The sequence below is a fragment of the Quercus suber genome, unplaced genomic scaffold, assembly GCF_002906115.3.
Source record: "Quercus suber isolate HL8 unplaced genomic scaffold, Cork oak 2.0 scaffold_24, whole genome shotgun sequence".
Classification (NCBI taxonomy): Eukaryota; Viridiplantae; Streptophyta; class Magnoliopsida; order Fagales; family Fagaceae; genus Quercus; species Quercus suber.
Window position 1 is genome coordinate 427,496 of NW_027069489.1, and position 16,239 is coordinate 443,734.

General features: G+C 35.5%; 2 protein-coding genes across 2 annotated transcripts; one reads left to right on the plus strand and one right to left on the minus strand.

Annotated features, from left to right (window-relative positions):
• Window positions 1–365: 365 nt before the first annotated feature.
• On the minus strand, window positions 366–5,717 carry LOC112030609 (uncharacterized). Its single transcript, XM_024063284.2, has 4 exons — window positions 5,531–5,717; window positions 3,884–4,420; window positions 927–992; window positions 366–767 (listed from the first exon to the last, which is right to left on the minus strand). Exons 1-4 carry the CDS (start codon window positions 5,657–5,659, stop codon window positions 708–710), a joined length of 792 nt encoding a protein of 263 aa, XP_023919052.1. The 5' UTR covers window positions 5,660–5,717; the 3' UTR covers window positions 366–707.
• A 603-nt stretch (window positions 5,718–6,320) lies between these two features.
• LOC112030392 (protein STRUBBELIG-RECEPTOR FAMILY 2) lies at window positions 6,321–12,907 on the plus strand. The gene is made up of 16 exons (XM_024063090.2): window positions 6,321–6,595; window positions 7,200–7,332; window positions 7,433–7,504; window positions 7,593–7,658; window positions 7,756–7,827; window positions 7,930–8,001; window positions 8,633–8,704; window positions 8,799–8,864; window positions 8,949–9,014; window positions 9,117–9,448; window positions 10,169–10,440; window positions 10,552–10,817; window positions 11,135–11,282; window positions 11,774–11,913; window positions 11,998–12,154; window positions 12,583–12,907. Exons 1-16 carry the CDS (start codon window positions 6,502–6,504, stop codon window positions 12,760–12,762), a joined length of 2,208 nt encoding a protein of 735 aa, XP_023918858.2. The 5' UTR covers window positions 6,321–6,501; the 3' UTR covers window positions 12,763–12,907.
• The last annotated feature ends 3,332 nt before the right edge of the window (window positions 12,908–16,239 follow it).

Sequence of the window (16,239 nt, forward strand, 5' to 3'; positions counted from 1 at the left end):
GTGCAAGTGCAATGCATGCTTCCGGCGGTACAACAAATTTTACAATTGCATAAGCAGTTGACTTTTGATGATAAACACAACTGACACTTATGGACACATCACTCAATTAACCACTTCAACAATTGCAATTGCAAAAGCAGTTGACTATAGATGATAAACACAACTGACACTCATGAACACATCACTCAATTGATCACTTCAACAATTGTGTAGGCATTATTGATTATAAATTTTAAAATGTAGGTCCACGTACTGTTTCTCTATCGCAGTGCTATACAATGGGGCAGGCTAGTTGGAACCTCATCAAACAGAAAATTCTTGCATTCTAAATATCATATGACTAGGGAAGCTTTAGTGGAGTCGGATGATATTGTAATTATGTTGTCTGATTGCTTTTTGTCAGTCCCTGTGATCCTTCAATACACGTACAACTCCTCCCATGAGAGAATTCAGTGAATTCTATAATTTTGTGTGGTTCTTAATCCTTTACATGGGAGAATATTCAAAGAATGTATATACATGGCGTACAGGTCTAATCCTATTGATGGGAAACCCCGGGATCAAGTTGCTCTTTTGGAGACTCATTTCTGCTTTCCACTCATCTCATGATAGTGGGATGGCAGAGCGCTGAGAAAGAGATCCACTTGCAGAAATAACAGCTGTACACCTAATCTTCCATTGGAATAGAGCTAGCAACTCTTACAGTTTTAATGGTCATCTTCATCAGTTCCTGGGCAGTTAGCCAACAGTGCCTCCACTGATTCATACTGAAAGAAGAAAGATGAAAGGGTGAGGGGAAAGAGCTATTAGAATTTGGGTTTGGTATCATGGATTAGTATTTATAGTAGCAATGTCAGTTTGAGAGCAACATAGTAAAATCTTAAGCACTGCTTTTAAGTATTGAAAAATAATTATACCCTACTCACCCGACATCCACAGAAGAGGCAGTACTGATATTCATCTCTAAGTTTCATCAATATATCCTGCAAATCCTGCATATAATACAGTGTGATTATCACCCACTATACATTTACCAAGTGCATAAGTAATGAACTCAAAAGCAAGAGATAGATTATGAGCAAAGATCAAATATGAAAATCATAGCCATGTTTAGATTAAATGTAGCCTAATGATGAAAATGAAGCGATCCTAAGTAATTAAAGCTCGGCTGGTCCATCCTAGTTGTCACATCCATCAGTCCATAGATCATATAATTGTCTTCGCCATATTGATAGAATCAGGTTAATAGCTTGTTTTCACACATAAGCCTATGTCAGTTTTCACTTTTCACCCAGACCCACATACTTGAATGTATAAATTCAATCATAGGAATAACTTGAAAACTTCAAATGCAGATATACCCTGATGAACAATCACTGTTTAAAGCTTGAGATTATTGCACCATATGAAATTGCTTTCAATGGCTGAGATTGAAACTTGAAAAAAAGCAACTTTCAATCTCAACCATTAAATAAAAAATATTAAAATAAGTAAAAAAAAAAAATTAAAAGGTAAAAAGTGAAGTGGTAAAAAAAAAAAAAAATTGTGAGAGGGGAATGGGGTAATTGCACCCGGTTCAATACACCGGATCCTAATCCACTGCTTACCACCCCAAGAATGTAAAAGAAGCTTTTATTATAGGGTTTTGGAGTGAAAATTAATATAAAGATAGGTCATATAATCACTACAACATCTCTTTCTTTCTTATTCTCATTAAATTAGTTACACTGCAGGAATTGAATCACTCATGGCTCATTTTTTTTTTATGTAAACTTCAAATTCATATGTTTTCTGTAATTAGACATGAGAAAGCGAGATGCCAGAAAAAATGCGTCTGTCATTTCTGACTTATATGTGGGCTGCAAGTAGTATTTTCCTTCTGTTTACATCACAAGTATATTGAAGGTGAAAATCAAAGAGTGCTAGTAAAAGAAGAGCAAATTAAAGAGAGATGGAAAAGTTATTTTCATAAACTTTTTAATGGAAACAAAATGAAAGATTCAAGTGATTTGGGTAGTCCAATGGAGGATAGAGACCTTCGGTTTGTTCAAAGAATTAGGATGACTGAGATAAAGAATTAAAGAGAGATGGAAAAGATATATTGATAAACTTTTTAATGGAAAAAGTATGAATGATTGGAGTGATTTGGGTGATCCAATAGAGGATAGAGACCGTAGGTTTGTTCAAAGAATTTGGACGACTAGGGTAAAGAATGCATTAAAGAGGATGAAAATGGGAAAAGCCATGGGACCATATGGAATCCCCATTGAAGTTTGAAAGTGCTTGCATGATGTGGGGGTATGTTGGTTGAAAAACCTTCTCAATAAGATCTTAAATATTCAAAAAAATGCCTAGTGAGTGGAGGAGAAGTACTTTAATACTTATTTACAAAAACAAGGGGATATTCAAAATTGTACAAATTACCTTGGAATTAACTCATGAGTCACACCATGAAACTTTGGGAAAGAGTGAATGAACAGAGGTTAAGAAATGAAACAACAATATTGGAAAATCAATTTGGTTTTATGCTAGGACAATCTACCATGGAAGCTATTTTCTTAATTAGATGTCTAATGGAAAAAATAGAGAGTCCTGTAAGGATCTTCATATGGTTTTCATTGATCTTGAGAAAGCATATGATAGAATCCCCAGAGAGGTTATGTGATGGGTTTTGGAGAAGAAAGGAGTTCCTCTAAAGTATATTAAGTTTATTAAGGAAATGTATGACGAAGTTGTATCTAGCGTGAGAGAACGAGTGGAGGAATCTCAAGTGAGTTTCCTATTACTATAGGCTTGCATCAAGGATCAACATAAAGCGTATGGGCCCATTTGATTGGAGATTTCTAGTATCGCTGTTTAAAATAATGTGAAAACTATGGTTTAAAAAGTGTTGTTGAAACATTATTCATAAAGCAAAAACTGTGTTTAGTACCATATTTCAAATAACATGTTTCAGAGTGTGAAAAAACATAATTGTATATTTGGTATGTGTGTTTTATTTTTAAAAAGCTGATAATACCTTCTTCTTTTTCTCTATTTGAGGAGAGAGAAGTCAGTTTCTTTTTTGTCTAATCAAGTAAGCCCCATGGTTTTCAACATATTTACAAAAGTGCCATTGAGCAACGTTGTTTGAAAACTGAAAACTGGTAAGAGGAATTTTCTAAATTCAATGTTTAAACACCCTAAAATGAGCAATGTAACTCAAACACTCCAATAAAAAACACCGTTACCAAACGCATTGTTTTTTTTTGGACCACAGTTTTCAGTATTTAAATACTGAAAACAGTTGTTCAAACACCCTAACCAAACATGCCCTATATCTCTCTGCACTAGTGATAAAAGTAGCCCCTATTGATGAAAAGATGAGGAGAATCATTTGAGATGATTTAGTCATATTTAAAGGAGAGCGAGTAATGAACCAACAAGAAAGACTGAATTGATCCAAGTAGAGGGAATGGAAAAAAAAGTAGAAGGCCAAAAATAATATTAGTAGAAGTAATAAAAAATGACATGTCAATTAAGGAAGTAACAGAGTTAATGCCGTCAGATAGAATAAAATGGAGGAAAATAATTCATGCGGTTGACCAAATCTAATCGTCAAGGATTCATTGCCAACCCCAAATTTTGGGACTAAGGCTTTGTTGTTGTTGTTGTTACATCACAACTTAAAAGTCGGATAATGATTACTGCATAGTCTGGTTGATCCATCTAAGTTACTATTGCAGAAAAGAACATAAGAACCAGCATAAGAGGCATTCCTGGCCAAATGAAGAAAATGTTCCACTACCATTTCACAATCAAATGACACCAATCTCCATGTACCAAAGCCAAAAATAGCTTATGCAGAACGTCTACATGACAAACATAAATGGAAAATACGTACCTCTTCTGTTATCTCCTCCTCTTCATCTTCTACCTGTTCACCCTCCTCTTCATCCTCATTCTTCTCAGGCTCGACAAATTCCTTATTCTCCAATTGATCAAGAGCGGCCTTTGCCTTTTTAAAATTAACTACAACTTTTCGACTATGCCACTGTGACTTCTGCCAAGACCCAAACTCTACCATCAAAGTTTCTACCTTTCTCCTCTTCTTCTCAGCCATGAGCTCCTCCTCCTTCCTCTTCTCCTTGTGGGGGTCCTCTCGACCAATCCCAGCTCGTGACCTTCGAATCTCAATCCCCACGGGTTCAGCCCTGCCTGACCCCTCCTTTCCTAGGGTTGAACCAGGAGTGTACCCCATTTGCTTCAGAAGTTTGAATCCAATGTTGGATTGTGGGATTGGTGCCTCCACTTTTGCTAATGTTTGCTCATCCTCCTCTTGTTGCTTTCGCTCTCTTTCAAGTTTACGCCGTTCTTGCCAGTTTAAAAATTTGGACTGCTTCTTGGAGGATTGAGCAATTAGGGTTTTGTTGTTGGAGACCTGCAGAAAGCAAGGAGAAAATAAAGGAAAAGGCAAGTTATTTGCAAAACAATAATTTAATCAATAAATATATTTCTTCATTCTCAATTGAACCCAGCAAAAGAAAAGTAGAAACTATAATTTCTTTGCATATTTTCCTTAATTTTGAAGGCAACCAAACAGGTTGGTAGGTTTGTTTCCACTTTCCTTTGAGTCAATCTTGTTCTTGGTAATTCAAAGCTCTGGGTTTCTTGTTGGAAAAATTAAGCTGTTAATGTTTGCATACTAATAATCCTTAAAGAAAAAGGTTTAAGTATTATCCCATTTGGTCCCTAAAGTAGGAAAAGAAAGGAAAAATAAAGAAAATAATGACCCTATCTCCTCATTTGTTGTTGAGAAAACTAAGTTAACTCACTTTAAATTTCATGTCTAAAAAGGTTCAAGCATCAAGCTGAAAAATTGCCTGAATTTCAATCTGAAGAAATTTCAAGTTTTTTATATTTTCTTTTTAACCCCAAAGCGTTCCATTTCTTGGTTTAAAAACATTACTTTTTAATTCTTCCTCCTTGCTGATGACCCAAAACAAACACTAATCTAATATAAACATAGCTTCATAGTTCATGCAGCTAATTAGATTAAAATATTAAAAACCAATAATACTGTTTAAACTCCCGCCAAAATACATACAACACCACATCAAACATTTTCTCATCTTTCCTTTTTTCATTTTTCTCGGTAAACCAAACAGGGTTTGCATTCTACACTATTAAGCCCTTTATAAATAATAAGGGGAAAAAAACAACTTCAATTCGACAGGCTCGTAATTTTCACAGTAACAAGACAACCTTAAATATGAATTAAGTAAAAATAGAAAAACAAATTTTCTCCACATTACGATTACTTTAGGGTTTGGAATTTTCCCAGAAGTATTCAAGTGGTAGGGTTTCGTTGTCGAATAATTGGTGAAACGCTGGGGCAATTACGCGCTGAGAAAGTAACGAAAGAAAAAAAGAAAGTAGAATTCAGCACTAAGCTGTGTAGTAAATTGTAAAAGCGATAGAACCCTAGACAATTTTGGCAATTATTATTGTCACAAAGTTTTCTAGGGACCCAAACAAGGCATAAACAGACCTTTTTGGAAGCAGGTTTTGGAGGGAGAGAGGTTTCCGGTGGAATAAAACGAGAGAGATCCCCCATGTAGTCGTCGTCTTCTTCTGGTTCTCCAGCTCCATTGGTGTTGCCTTGGTTCAATTCCGCCATGGTTGAGACCTGAGAGAGCTTCGTTACACTTTTTACAGTGAGGTGAGGCTTCGAGTTTCAGGGCTCAGGAAATGTTCGCTTAATGGGCCGAACTAAAAAGACTTGGAGCCCAACTTGGTGAGCCCAAAAAAAGTTACACATGAGCACGTGTTGGTATATTAATAGTAACGGAATTTGCTGACGTGGATGGATGCCAGCTCAGCAAAGATTCTATTCAGTATCAGAATGTAAACTGCAAAGAACAAACCTCCACAGTAAGCATTCTGTTCTAAACACAAATCTCTCTCCCTCTCTCTTTCTCTCTCTCACTGAAACACAGAGAATATAGCTTAACAGTTTTCAGTTTCTAGAGCTTTTCATTTCTTAACAGTTTTCTTGTTCTAACTAACTTTTTCTTGCGAAATTGATCAAACTTCTGTGACTGTTTCTGGCTGATTTTCAGTGTTCTTTTGGCTTTGGAGGTCCAAAATTTCACTATTGTTCACGATAAATTTCTGAAATTCAATTTACTTTTTTATTCGCTTGGAATTGTGTTCTTGATCGTGTTTCATCAATGTGCACTGGTACTTTTAGCAGTACTCTGCTCTGCTCTGTTTGGACTCTGAGAAAACAGAGGAAAATGACAGAAACTTGTAGCTAAAAACTGTTATGTATACAAGTTTTTTACAATTACTTACTTGGCTGCCTTGGATTGAAATTTTTGATTTTCTCGGGAAAGCAAGCTAGAGTGTTATATATTTCTTCGTGTTTTCTATAGACTTGCACTGTTTCACTGAGAACTGTCTCTGTAATTTTCAGGGAAGCACCAAGAATTCCTAGTCTGATTCTCGAGAAAAAGAAATATGGACAAACAGTATCTATGTTTGTGTCTCGTGGTAGTTGTCTTCTCGGCAACTCTGGCTTCACAAGCTAAGGCATTTACCAATCCACTTGAAGGTAATTCTGTGGATCGCTTTTTTTTTTTTTTCTTTCAATTCCAGTTCTTGATTTTCTTGCGTTTTATCTTTCATTGGATTCTTTTATAGGAAAATTGATATAGTTTAGGTATTTTAGTGATAATCTGTGATTAGAATGTTCTTTATTCTCTGTTTGGTTAGTGAGAAAATGGAGGAAAATTTTAATTTTAAAAAAAAAAAAAAATCAAAGAGAATTAGCACAACACTCGTGCTTCCATATTGTGAAAGCTTCATTGTCCGTGCTCACAATTTTTGGCGGGAAAATTGGGCCCAAATTTTTGCAGGGTAGGAAATAACTGAATTTTTTGTGGCCCCCAGCTGTAGTTGAGCTTTACGATAAATCGTGTACAATCCAATTGTGTAGTGGGTTCCACGTGATATGTGAAACAATCTGAAATTCCCATAAACGATAGTGTGGTAGATTGATACCCGGACCTTCGACTTTACGTCATTTTTTTTTTTTTTTACACTGATTCGATTTATTCTGGGTACTATACTAGTGCTATTGTTGCTTCTCTCTATATTTGTTTTGAATTCAAATATTGCTGTGCTGTGCTGTGCTCTCATTTGCTTACATTGTGCAGTCAGTGCTCTTCAAGATCTCTACAAGACCCTGAACAACCCACCAGTACTGAAGGGATGGAGAGTGGATGGTGGGGATCCCTGTGAGGAGTCATGGACTGGAGTGTCATGTTCTGATCCATCTGTTATACACCTGTAATCCACTTAGCTCACCTATTTTTTTCCACTAACAATGCCACATTTTGCCAAAAAGGCCCAAAGTCTTACCCTTCTATGTTCTACTAACTTTATGCAGTAAAATTCAAGGACTAAACCTCACTGGGTGGATTGGAGACCAGCTTAATAACCTGCATCATTTGAAGCACCTGTAACTGAAACTGCCTTGTTATATTTATCTCTAATTGAAATAGTACCTGTACTGTTTATTTAATTCTTTATTCTGGTTTCTTCTTTAGGGATGTCAGCTACAATAACGTTCAGGGTGAAATTCCATATAGCTTACCCCCCAATGCCACAAATATGTAAGATGCCTATTTTTTAAATTATGATTCTTATATGCTTAGTTTTTTTTCTTTCCTTCAAGTTTTTGGTGATTCTTCTACTTTTTCGTGAATGCAGAAATATGGCATTCAACTATTTGAGCCAAAATATTCCCCACTCTTTACCGACCATGAAATATCTCCGACATCTGTGAGTTACTTATCCCCTCAAGTGCCTATTTACTGAATTGCTTTTGGATTTTTTTTTTTTTTTTTTTTTTTCAGTCAGAATCTCTTAATTCTTTTCTTGTAGAAATCTAAGCCACAATTTGTTGTCTGGACCAATTGGCAATGTCTTTACTGGCTTACAGAATCTCAGAGAGATGTATGTGTTCTTCACCTGATCTTTATATTTCCTTTTCCCTGGCGTTTGAAGTGAAAAGAAAGTAATACAAAGTACAACATTTCATGAAATATAAACAAGTTCTAGTATAACTGAACTTGGGTTTCTGTTACTAGTTTTTCTTATGAACAATTCTGAAACTTCTTTCATGGTACAGCCTCTTACTATCTTTTTGATGAGTTTGAATGAAACTTAATATAAATAAGTAAAGCAGAACTAAGATAGTTGGTGTTTCTTCCTGAAATCTTATGTCTTAAGTGTCATATTTATTTATATAGTAACTGTTTTTTCTTCCCAGGTTAAACTGTCAAATTGGTCTTCTTTCTTGTAGTAGTTCATTTGATGAGTTCATCGCGCAATTTAAGTTTAAGCATTGGGCTACCCTCTTTTTGAATTGATTATTATTCTAAACTTAAGTGTATTAAGCATGTTGTCAATTGACAGTATAATCTGATGGACATCCTTAAATTAAATGTTTTGTGTCACTCCTTTAGCAGGGAACTCTTTTTTAATTGATTATTATTCTAAACTTGAGTGTATTAAGCATGTTGTCAATTGATAGTATAATCTGATGGACATCCTTAAATTAAATGTTGTGTCACTCCTTTAACAGGGACCTATCATACAATAACTTTACTGGAGATCTACCAAGTTCATTTGGATCTTTGACAAATCTTACTAGATTGTGAGTCCCCACCCCTCGCTCTTGATTTCTATTCTACCATAAGCACATTGTCTTTCTAGAGTTATTTGTCATTTTGGTTTCCATAATTATGCAGGTTCTTGCACAATAACAACTTCACCGGATCAGTCACCTACCTGGCTGAGCTTCCACTAACTGACTTGTAGGTTTCTCAATAGCTGTTCTTTGTTGCACTTCTGCAACTTTTATTGATCCTGATTGCTTGCTTAAACATCTCTTTCGCCAGGAACATTCAAGATAATTCTTTCAGTGGCATTATACCAAAGCATTTTCAGACAATACCAAATTTATGGTAAGTGATCGAATTTTCAATGGGGGTTACCTTTCAATCGCCTGCATCAAGTATGAAATCAAAATTATCAACTCATTAATTTTTCATTTTCCCTCTTATTAGGATCGGGGGAAACAGGTTCCACGTAGGGGACAACTCTCCACCCTGGGATTTTCCCCTGGAAACTGTGCCAATTGAGCAAAATATTAGTACCCCTCCTACAACTCAGTCAAGTGCTGTTGAGAACTATCCCCCTCACAAAGAAAGTGGACACAAGAAGAAAAGGCTGGGTCCTGGAGGAATCGCTTTTATGGTTGGTGGAGGAACTCTGGTGGCAACATGTGCAGCACTTGCCATTGCAATCAGCATTAACCGATCCCGTGCACAGAAGCATAAGATGTTGGAAAACAGCAATAGATCCCTGTGCTCTCTTCCTGTCATTACTACAGCCAGAGGTACTCTTATATACAAGTTTTAAAGATTGGTGCATTGATGAAATGCATCACTGATTTTTATAATTTGACAAGAGGTTCCTACATATACGACTCAAATATAAGATTGATGTTTGCATAGAATTATCCTCTTTAGTATTAAAATTGAATCTTAACTTACTGTCATAAAATTGTACTCTCCTCCTTGAATATGCAAAGAGGATGCCAAAATTTTATTGCAAGTGAAAGTTCAATGGCCGTACTGGTATATTTCCACTGCAAGTGGCATTCCAAGAATGCTACTCTTCTCTTTCTGCATGTGAATGAGTAGACAATATTCTCTTGTCAATTTTCTTTTTCCTTAAGATTTTATAGCATTTGAGTGATGAAAAGAATATTTGTTGAACCCAAGTTTAAACCATATTGTTATAGCCTCCAATTAATATGAATGGAGCTCTTGTTTCATATGTTTATCTACTAAGCATTAAGTTTTTATCCATCTTTCATCTGCATAAACTTTCTTAGAAATGGAGTGTGTCCTTGAAACCAAAATTTCAAGTGCTTACAATGTCACTTATGGCAGAAGGCTTATCTGAGACTAATGGCACAAAGATTGGATTTTAGTTTGGATGGATTTCAATTCATTTCTTTATAGCAGAGCTTCTTGGGATATCAAGCATGCTTGTCTCATAGATTACTTTGTTAGTGATTTTTTCCCCGTGTGTTTTTTGAACTTGATAACAGACTATTCTACTGCACCAGACGAGAGCCCTCCAATTTTGACCTTGAGAACTCCACCCATTCGTAGTCCAAGGCGGATACCTCCTATTAACCACACCAGAATCGAGAAAACATCTAGAAGAAAAAGTTTATCTAAGAAATGCGGAATCCCAGCACGAACTAAGATTTACACTCTGGCAGAGCTTCAATTAGCTACAAACAGCTTTAGTGAAGAGAAACTTCTTGGAGAGGGATCTCTTGGTTCTGTTTACAAAGCTGAGTTTCCTGATGGCCAAGTACAGCTTACACTTGACCATATATTTTCTCATCTTACAATAACTTTCAAACTTAATATAAGTAGGAGATTATTTGATTGATTGATTTTTTTTTTTTTTTTTTGGGTTCAGATTTTGGCTGTGAAGAACATCAATACGGTGGCACTTTCTTTCAATGAAGAAGAACAATTTATGGATGTGATTTGGACTGCTTCCCGTTTGAGGCACCCAAATATTGTAACGCTTATTGGCTATTGTACAGAACATGGACAGCATCTTCTTGTGTACGAGTATGTTAGAAACTTATCTCTTGATGATGCTCTGCACTGTGAAGCATACAAGCCTCTGTCATGGTGTCTCCGTCTCCACATTGCTCTAGGTGTTGCTCGGGCTTTGGAGTAAGTGCCTATATTGTTCCCCCAATACATTCATATCTTCCAGTGCTATTCCACAATTATAGAATGGATATTTGGATGTAAAAGACCATTAGTGTAATTGATAAAATCATTTAGTGAAAGCATCCTTTTGTACCAATGCTTTTGTAAGTATGAATTTGGTTCAAAATTATATATACCTAAAGAATTTTGCTAGGTAAAACAGCGTAGATAACCGCTAAAAAATTACAACTTTCATGAGAGGAAAAAGGAGCAATCCTAATAATAAGTTTCTCTTCTCTAAATTTTGATTATCTTCATTTTTTAAATGATGCTTTCAGCTATTTGCACTCCACATTCTCGCCTCCTGTTGCTCATAGCAACTTGAAAGCTGCCAACATCTTACTTGATGAAGAACTGACACCTCGTGTCTGTGATTGTGGGCTAGCTGTTTTGAGGCCACTAACAAGCAATAAAGTTAAAATTAAGGTAAGTGCTCCCATGAATTAGTTTCACTTTCCAAATGAAAATTATTGCTAAATGTTCTTTGTCCAAATGTTCCTAACATTCTTAAAATTTTTCTTTCATAATAAAAAGAGTTGTTTATATGTTAAAATATTTAGGCCACTAATATAACAGAGTCATAAGTCACCCCATTATTGATAAAGGCTTATCACTTCTTCAGAAATTTATCAGAAAGCATATGCACACAAGCACATGCACTAGGTTATAAGTTTGTTCCCACAAGTTCCTAAGAGTAAGCCGCTTAAACTTCATTAAAAACTGAGGCAAAGAGGGCCTAAAAAACAACAATAACAACAAAGCCTTAGTCCCAAATTTTTTGGGGTTGGCTATAGATCCTCAACAAAGAGAGCTTAAAACATAGTTTTGAAAAATAAAATTCATTAAGGAACTTTGCTAGATATAAAGATGGCCAAGGAATACACTTATACATTATAATCGCTTGTTGATGCAAACAGGCTTCTGAAATTGCTATTGGTGACACTGGCTACATTGCACATGAACATGTCCAACCAGGAATAGATAACACGAAGAGTGACATCTATGCCTTTGGGGTGTTGCTTTTGGAGTTATTAACGGGAAGGAAACCTGTTGATAAGTATGCTTCATGCTCATTTTCTTTATTTCCTAACAAATTCTTGTTGTGTTTCTTTATAATGTCTGTTCTCCTCTTTTAACACAGTTCAAGATCAAGGGAAGAGCAATCTCTGGTGAAATGGGCTTCATCACAGCTTCATGACAGTGAGAGTTTGGAACGCATGATTGATCCAGGCATCAAACGAACAATATCCCCCAAGGCTCTCTCCCGTTTTGCTGACATTGTCTCCCTCTGTGTACAGGTATTAGCCCTTATCTTATACATCAAGGATTAATTAGTTGTATTGGGAAGCTACAAGAAAATTGATTCAAACGATCTAGTTAGACATCTTGCTAAAATGAAATTGAAAAAATAGTTTTTAGCTTCTTGATTTTATTATGCAAAATAGTTTTATTTTATTGTTTAGACTTCCAAGCAGTGCCTTTTTTAATTCACCAAAATGCTCTGAGACATTGAAATTAGAAATTTTTTATTCAAGTCTAGTTTCATATTTAACTTATTTTAAATTTGATTATAAAGCCTGATAAAAATCATTTCATTGAGGTAGCTTGTGAACACACATTAACATCTACACACACACACACACACACATAGGTATATAAATCAGCATTGTCGTAATCATGTTACTCAACTTTTGTGTGTTTGTGCATGTGACCGGGACTGGGACAGCCTGTGAAGGAATTCCGACCTCCAATGTCTGAAATTGTGGAATCACTTACGTCTCTGTTAGAAAAGCTCGGCAAGGCAAAAAGCGCCACAGCAGCCGGTAATGAAGAGGAGGAAAGGTCTTTCATCTCAAGCAATACCCGCTTCATGGGTTCGCCTACATTGAGCTGTTCATCCCCTTGACCACTGATTACCAGTTCAAAGACTGATTTTACTGTAAGATGCTTCATGACATTGCCATAGTTGCTTTACAGTAACTTGATTGCTCGGCATGTTCTGTAATTTTAGTTAATTGCTCCTCAAAATAAAATCCCATAGTTAGCATCAATGATCTAATATTCATTTGTACAGTTATCATATCATGCAATGGCAGTTTAAAGCATAGGGATTCACTCTTTAATTCCATTAGATTCTACTGATTCTCGAAATGAGCGATAACGTTTTCTTCCCTGCTCCCTCCACCTTCATTCCCATCCTGCCAAGCTGAGGCACTGGCACGTTTTACCTAACCTCACTGGAAAAAATCAATACAAGTAGCTAAACAACTTGTTATACAATACAAAAGAACCTCCTGCAGAATTGTTAGGTAAGACTACGGCAGCTTGCCATACTTTCCGAACACCAATCAAGAAGACGAGTCATGAAAGCACCTATAGCATCCACTGGTAATGTGTCAAAAAGGGAAGTTTCCTATATGAGTAGATGTATTCCTTTAGAAAATAATTCTTCAGCTGATCAACTTGTTGCAGCACAGTGAGAATTTGGATTTTGTGAACTCTCTTCTAATATATTCAAGCAGAAGAACTATTTTGTTCAAGGATCAGAAATACTTTGTTGTTGAGGGAGATACTTTTTCAAAAAATTGTATCCGCTCAGCGGACTCCGCTGTAATCATATCAATATGTTTACAAAGATGGTCACAGGGAGCAAGTTTCAAAACTAGTTGAACTTGATCAATATGCATTGTGTTTAAGCACCTTTTGGATATATGTAGCGTCTATTGATACATTTGGAGGTAGCTTAGTATGTTTATGATTTTTTTTTTTTTTTTTTTTTTTTTTTTTTTTTTTTTTTTTTGTGGGTAAGGCTCTAATTTAGTTTTTGCACTTTAGACATTTGTGGTGGAGGTGGCAATTTTGCCCCACCCTGCTTGACCCCGCCCCTCCCCGCTTTGCCCCATGCGGGTTTTCCTTGCCCACTAAGGTGGCGAGGCGGAAATAAGACGAGATTTTAGCTCCACACCACGAAACAGGGCAGGGATGAATTTAGACTTTTTAGACCCACCCCGGCTCACCTCGCGTTGATAGGAGTTACAATTGTAAATTTTTCATATCTTAAAACTCTACTATGTAAACAAACATATCAATATTAATTTATTTCATTTTACTTAATGTGGTTCTTTGCCTCTATTTTGTTGTGTTGTGATATTCTATTGTTAAACATTTGGATAATATTATTTAGTTTTTGCTAAAAATTATTTGAATTTGATGGGATAAATTTAGTTATAATTTCAAGTATATTTTCATTAATGGAACATATTTTATTAAAAAAAAAAAAAACTGTAATAGTTGTAGGGCAAATTAACAAGAAGTAGAGTTTTACAGGGCAAGGTGGGGATGGGAATTGGGATAAGAAAATTTTCTCCATAATGCGGGACGAAGATGAGGCAAGACAAAACTATGGGGAGTAAGGGCAAAGATCTCATCCTTCCAACCAACCCTACCTCATTGCAATTCCTAATTTTTACTATTATCTTAACCATCTTTTCAAATATTTGAGTTTTTTTTTTTTTTTTTTTTTGGGTCTTTAGCAAACCCATTTTGGGAAACTCATTTTTGAAAAAAATTTCACTCTTGAACTTCAATGGCATTTCCTCATTAATCTCATTTTTTACTCTCTCTTTTTCTTTTTCTTTTTTGTAATTGGGTGATTTAACTCAAGTTTGACCGAGTCAACTCAGTTAAACTTGAGTTGAATCTCGCTTAAAGGAGAGAGAGAGAGAGAGAAAGAGAGAGGGAGAGGCCAAAACTTTTTCCACCTTCTTCCTCCTTTATCCTTTTTCTTTTTTTTCTCTCTTCTCCTCCTCCATTGTCATTATTCACAAGCTCTCTCTTTTTTGCATTTTCTCTTTCTTCACACCATTCCTTGTGTAAAAAATTACTTCTTTTGACTTCTAAACTTGATTTTTACCATCATCTTTAAAATCTCTTTAAATCTTTGAGTTTTTTTTTTTGTTGTCTTTGGCAAACCCTTTTTTGGAAACTCATTTTTGAAAAATTTCACTCTTGAACTTTAATGGCGTTTCCTCCTAAAACTCATTCTTGACTTCCTCTTCATTTTTCTTTTTCTTTTTTTCCTCTTTTTTTTTTTTTTTTTTTTTTGTCAATTGGATGAGTTAGCTCAAGTTTGACTAAGTCAACTCAGTAAAACTTGAGTTGACTGACTAACTGAAAGGAGAGAGAGAGAGAGAGAGAGAGAGGAGAGGCCGAAACTTGGGCCTCCCTCTTCCTCATTATTATTATTATTATTTTTTTTCCTTTTCTCTCCTCCTCCTCCATTATCACTATTCACAAGCTCTCTCTCTTTCATTTTCTCTTTCTTCACACCATTCCTTGCTTAGAGAATCACTTTTTTTTTACTTCTAAACTTGATAGATATTGACCATCATCTTGAAAATCTCTTCAAATCTTCGAGTGTTTTTTTTTTTTTTTTTGGTCTTTGGCAAACCCATTTTTAGAAACTCATTTTGGAAAAATTGCACCTTTTTAACTTCAATGACATTTCCTCCTGAAACTCATTGTTTACATTTTTTTTTTTTTTTTTTTTTTGGCAATTGGGTGTGTTAACTCAAGTTTGACCAAGCCAACTTAGTCAAACTTAAGTTCACTCACTCACTTAAAGGAGAGAGAGAGAGAGAGAGAAAGAGCTTGTGAATAGTGAAAATGGAGGAGGAGAAGAGAGAAAAGAAAGAAAAAAAGATAAAAGAGAAGGGAGGCCAAAATCTCTCTCTCTCTCTCTCTTTTCATTTTCTCTTTCTTCACACCATTCATTGCTTAGAAAATCACTTTTTTTTTTCTTTTCTTTTTTTTACTTCTAAACTTGATTTTTACCATCATCTTGAAAATCTCTTTAGATCTTTTGAGTTTTTTTTTGTGTCTTTGGCAAACCAATTCATGGAAACTTATTTTAGAAAAAATTCACTCTTTGAACTTCAATGACATTTGCTAGTGAAACTCTTTTTTCCTTTTTTCTTTTTTTTTTCTTTTTTTTTTTTTTCTTTTTGCAATTGGGTGAGTTAACTCAATCAACCTTGAGTTGAGTCACTCACTTAAAGTGGGGAGAGAGAGGGGAGGCTGAAACTTTGGCCCTCCTCCTCCTCCTTCTTTATCTTTTGTTTTTCTTTTCGCTCCTCTTCCTCCATTATCACTATTCACAAGCTCTCTCTCTCTCTCTCTCTCTCCACACCATTTCTTGCTTAGAAAATCATTTCTCTTGACTTCTAAACCTGATTTTTACCATCATCTTGAAAATCTCTTCAAATCTTTGAGTTTTCTTTTTTTTCTTTTTTTTTTCATTCGATCTTTGGAGGTCCCAATAGTTGAGGTATTTGTTAGCTCAAAGCTGCCGTAATCATTCCTTCATGGTCTCAGATCACCACTC

Bases quoted from the DNA above. Each gene is read 5' to 3' on its own strand.
- LOC112030609 (XM_024063284.2), bottom strand. From the start codon at position 5,659: ATGGCGGAATTGAACCAAGGCAACACCAATGGAGCTGGAGAACCAGAA. The intron at 993-3,883 runs GTACGTATTTTC...TATTATATGCAG, and splicing joins AGGAGGAGATAACAGAAGAG to GATTTGCAGGATATATTGAT. The intron at 768-926 runs GTGAGTAGGGTA...TTCTTCTTTCAG, and splicing joins GCCTCTTCTGTGGATGTCGG to TATGAATCAGTGGAGGCACT.
- LOC112030392 (XM_024063090.2), top strand. From the start codon at position 6,502: ATGGACAAACAGTATCTATGTTTGTGTCTCGTGGTAGTTGTCTTCTCG. The intron at 7,828-7,929 runs GTGAGTTACTTA...CTTTTCTTGTAG, and splicing joins ATGAAATATCTCCGACATCT to AAATCTAAGCCACAATTTGT. The intron at 11,283-11,773 runs GTAAGTGCTCCC...TGATGCAAACAG, and splicing joins GCAATAAAGTTAAAATTAAG to GCTTCTGAAATTGCTATTGG.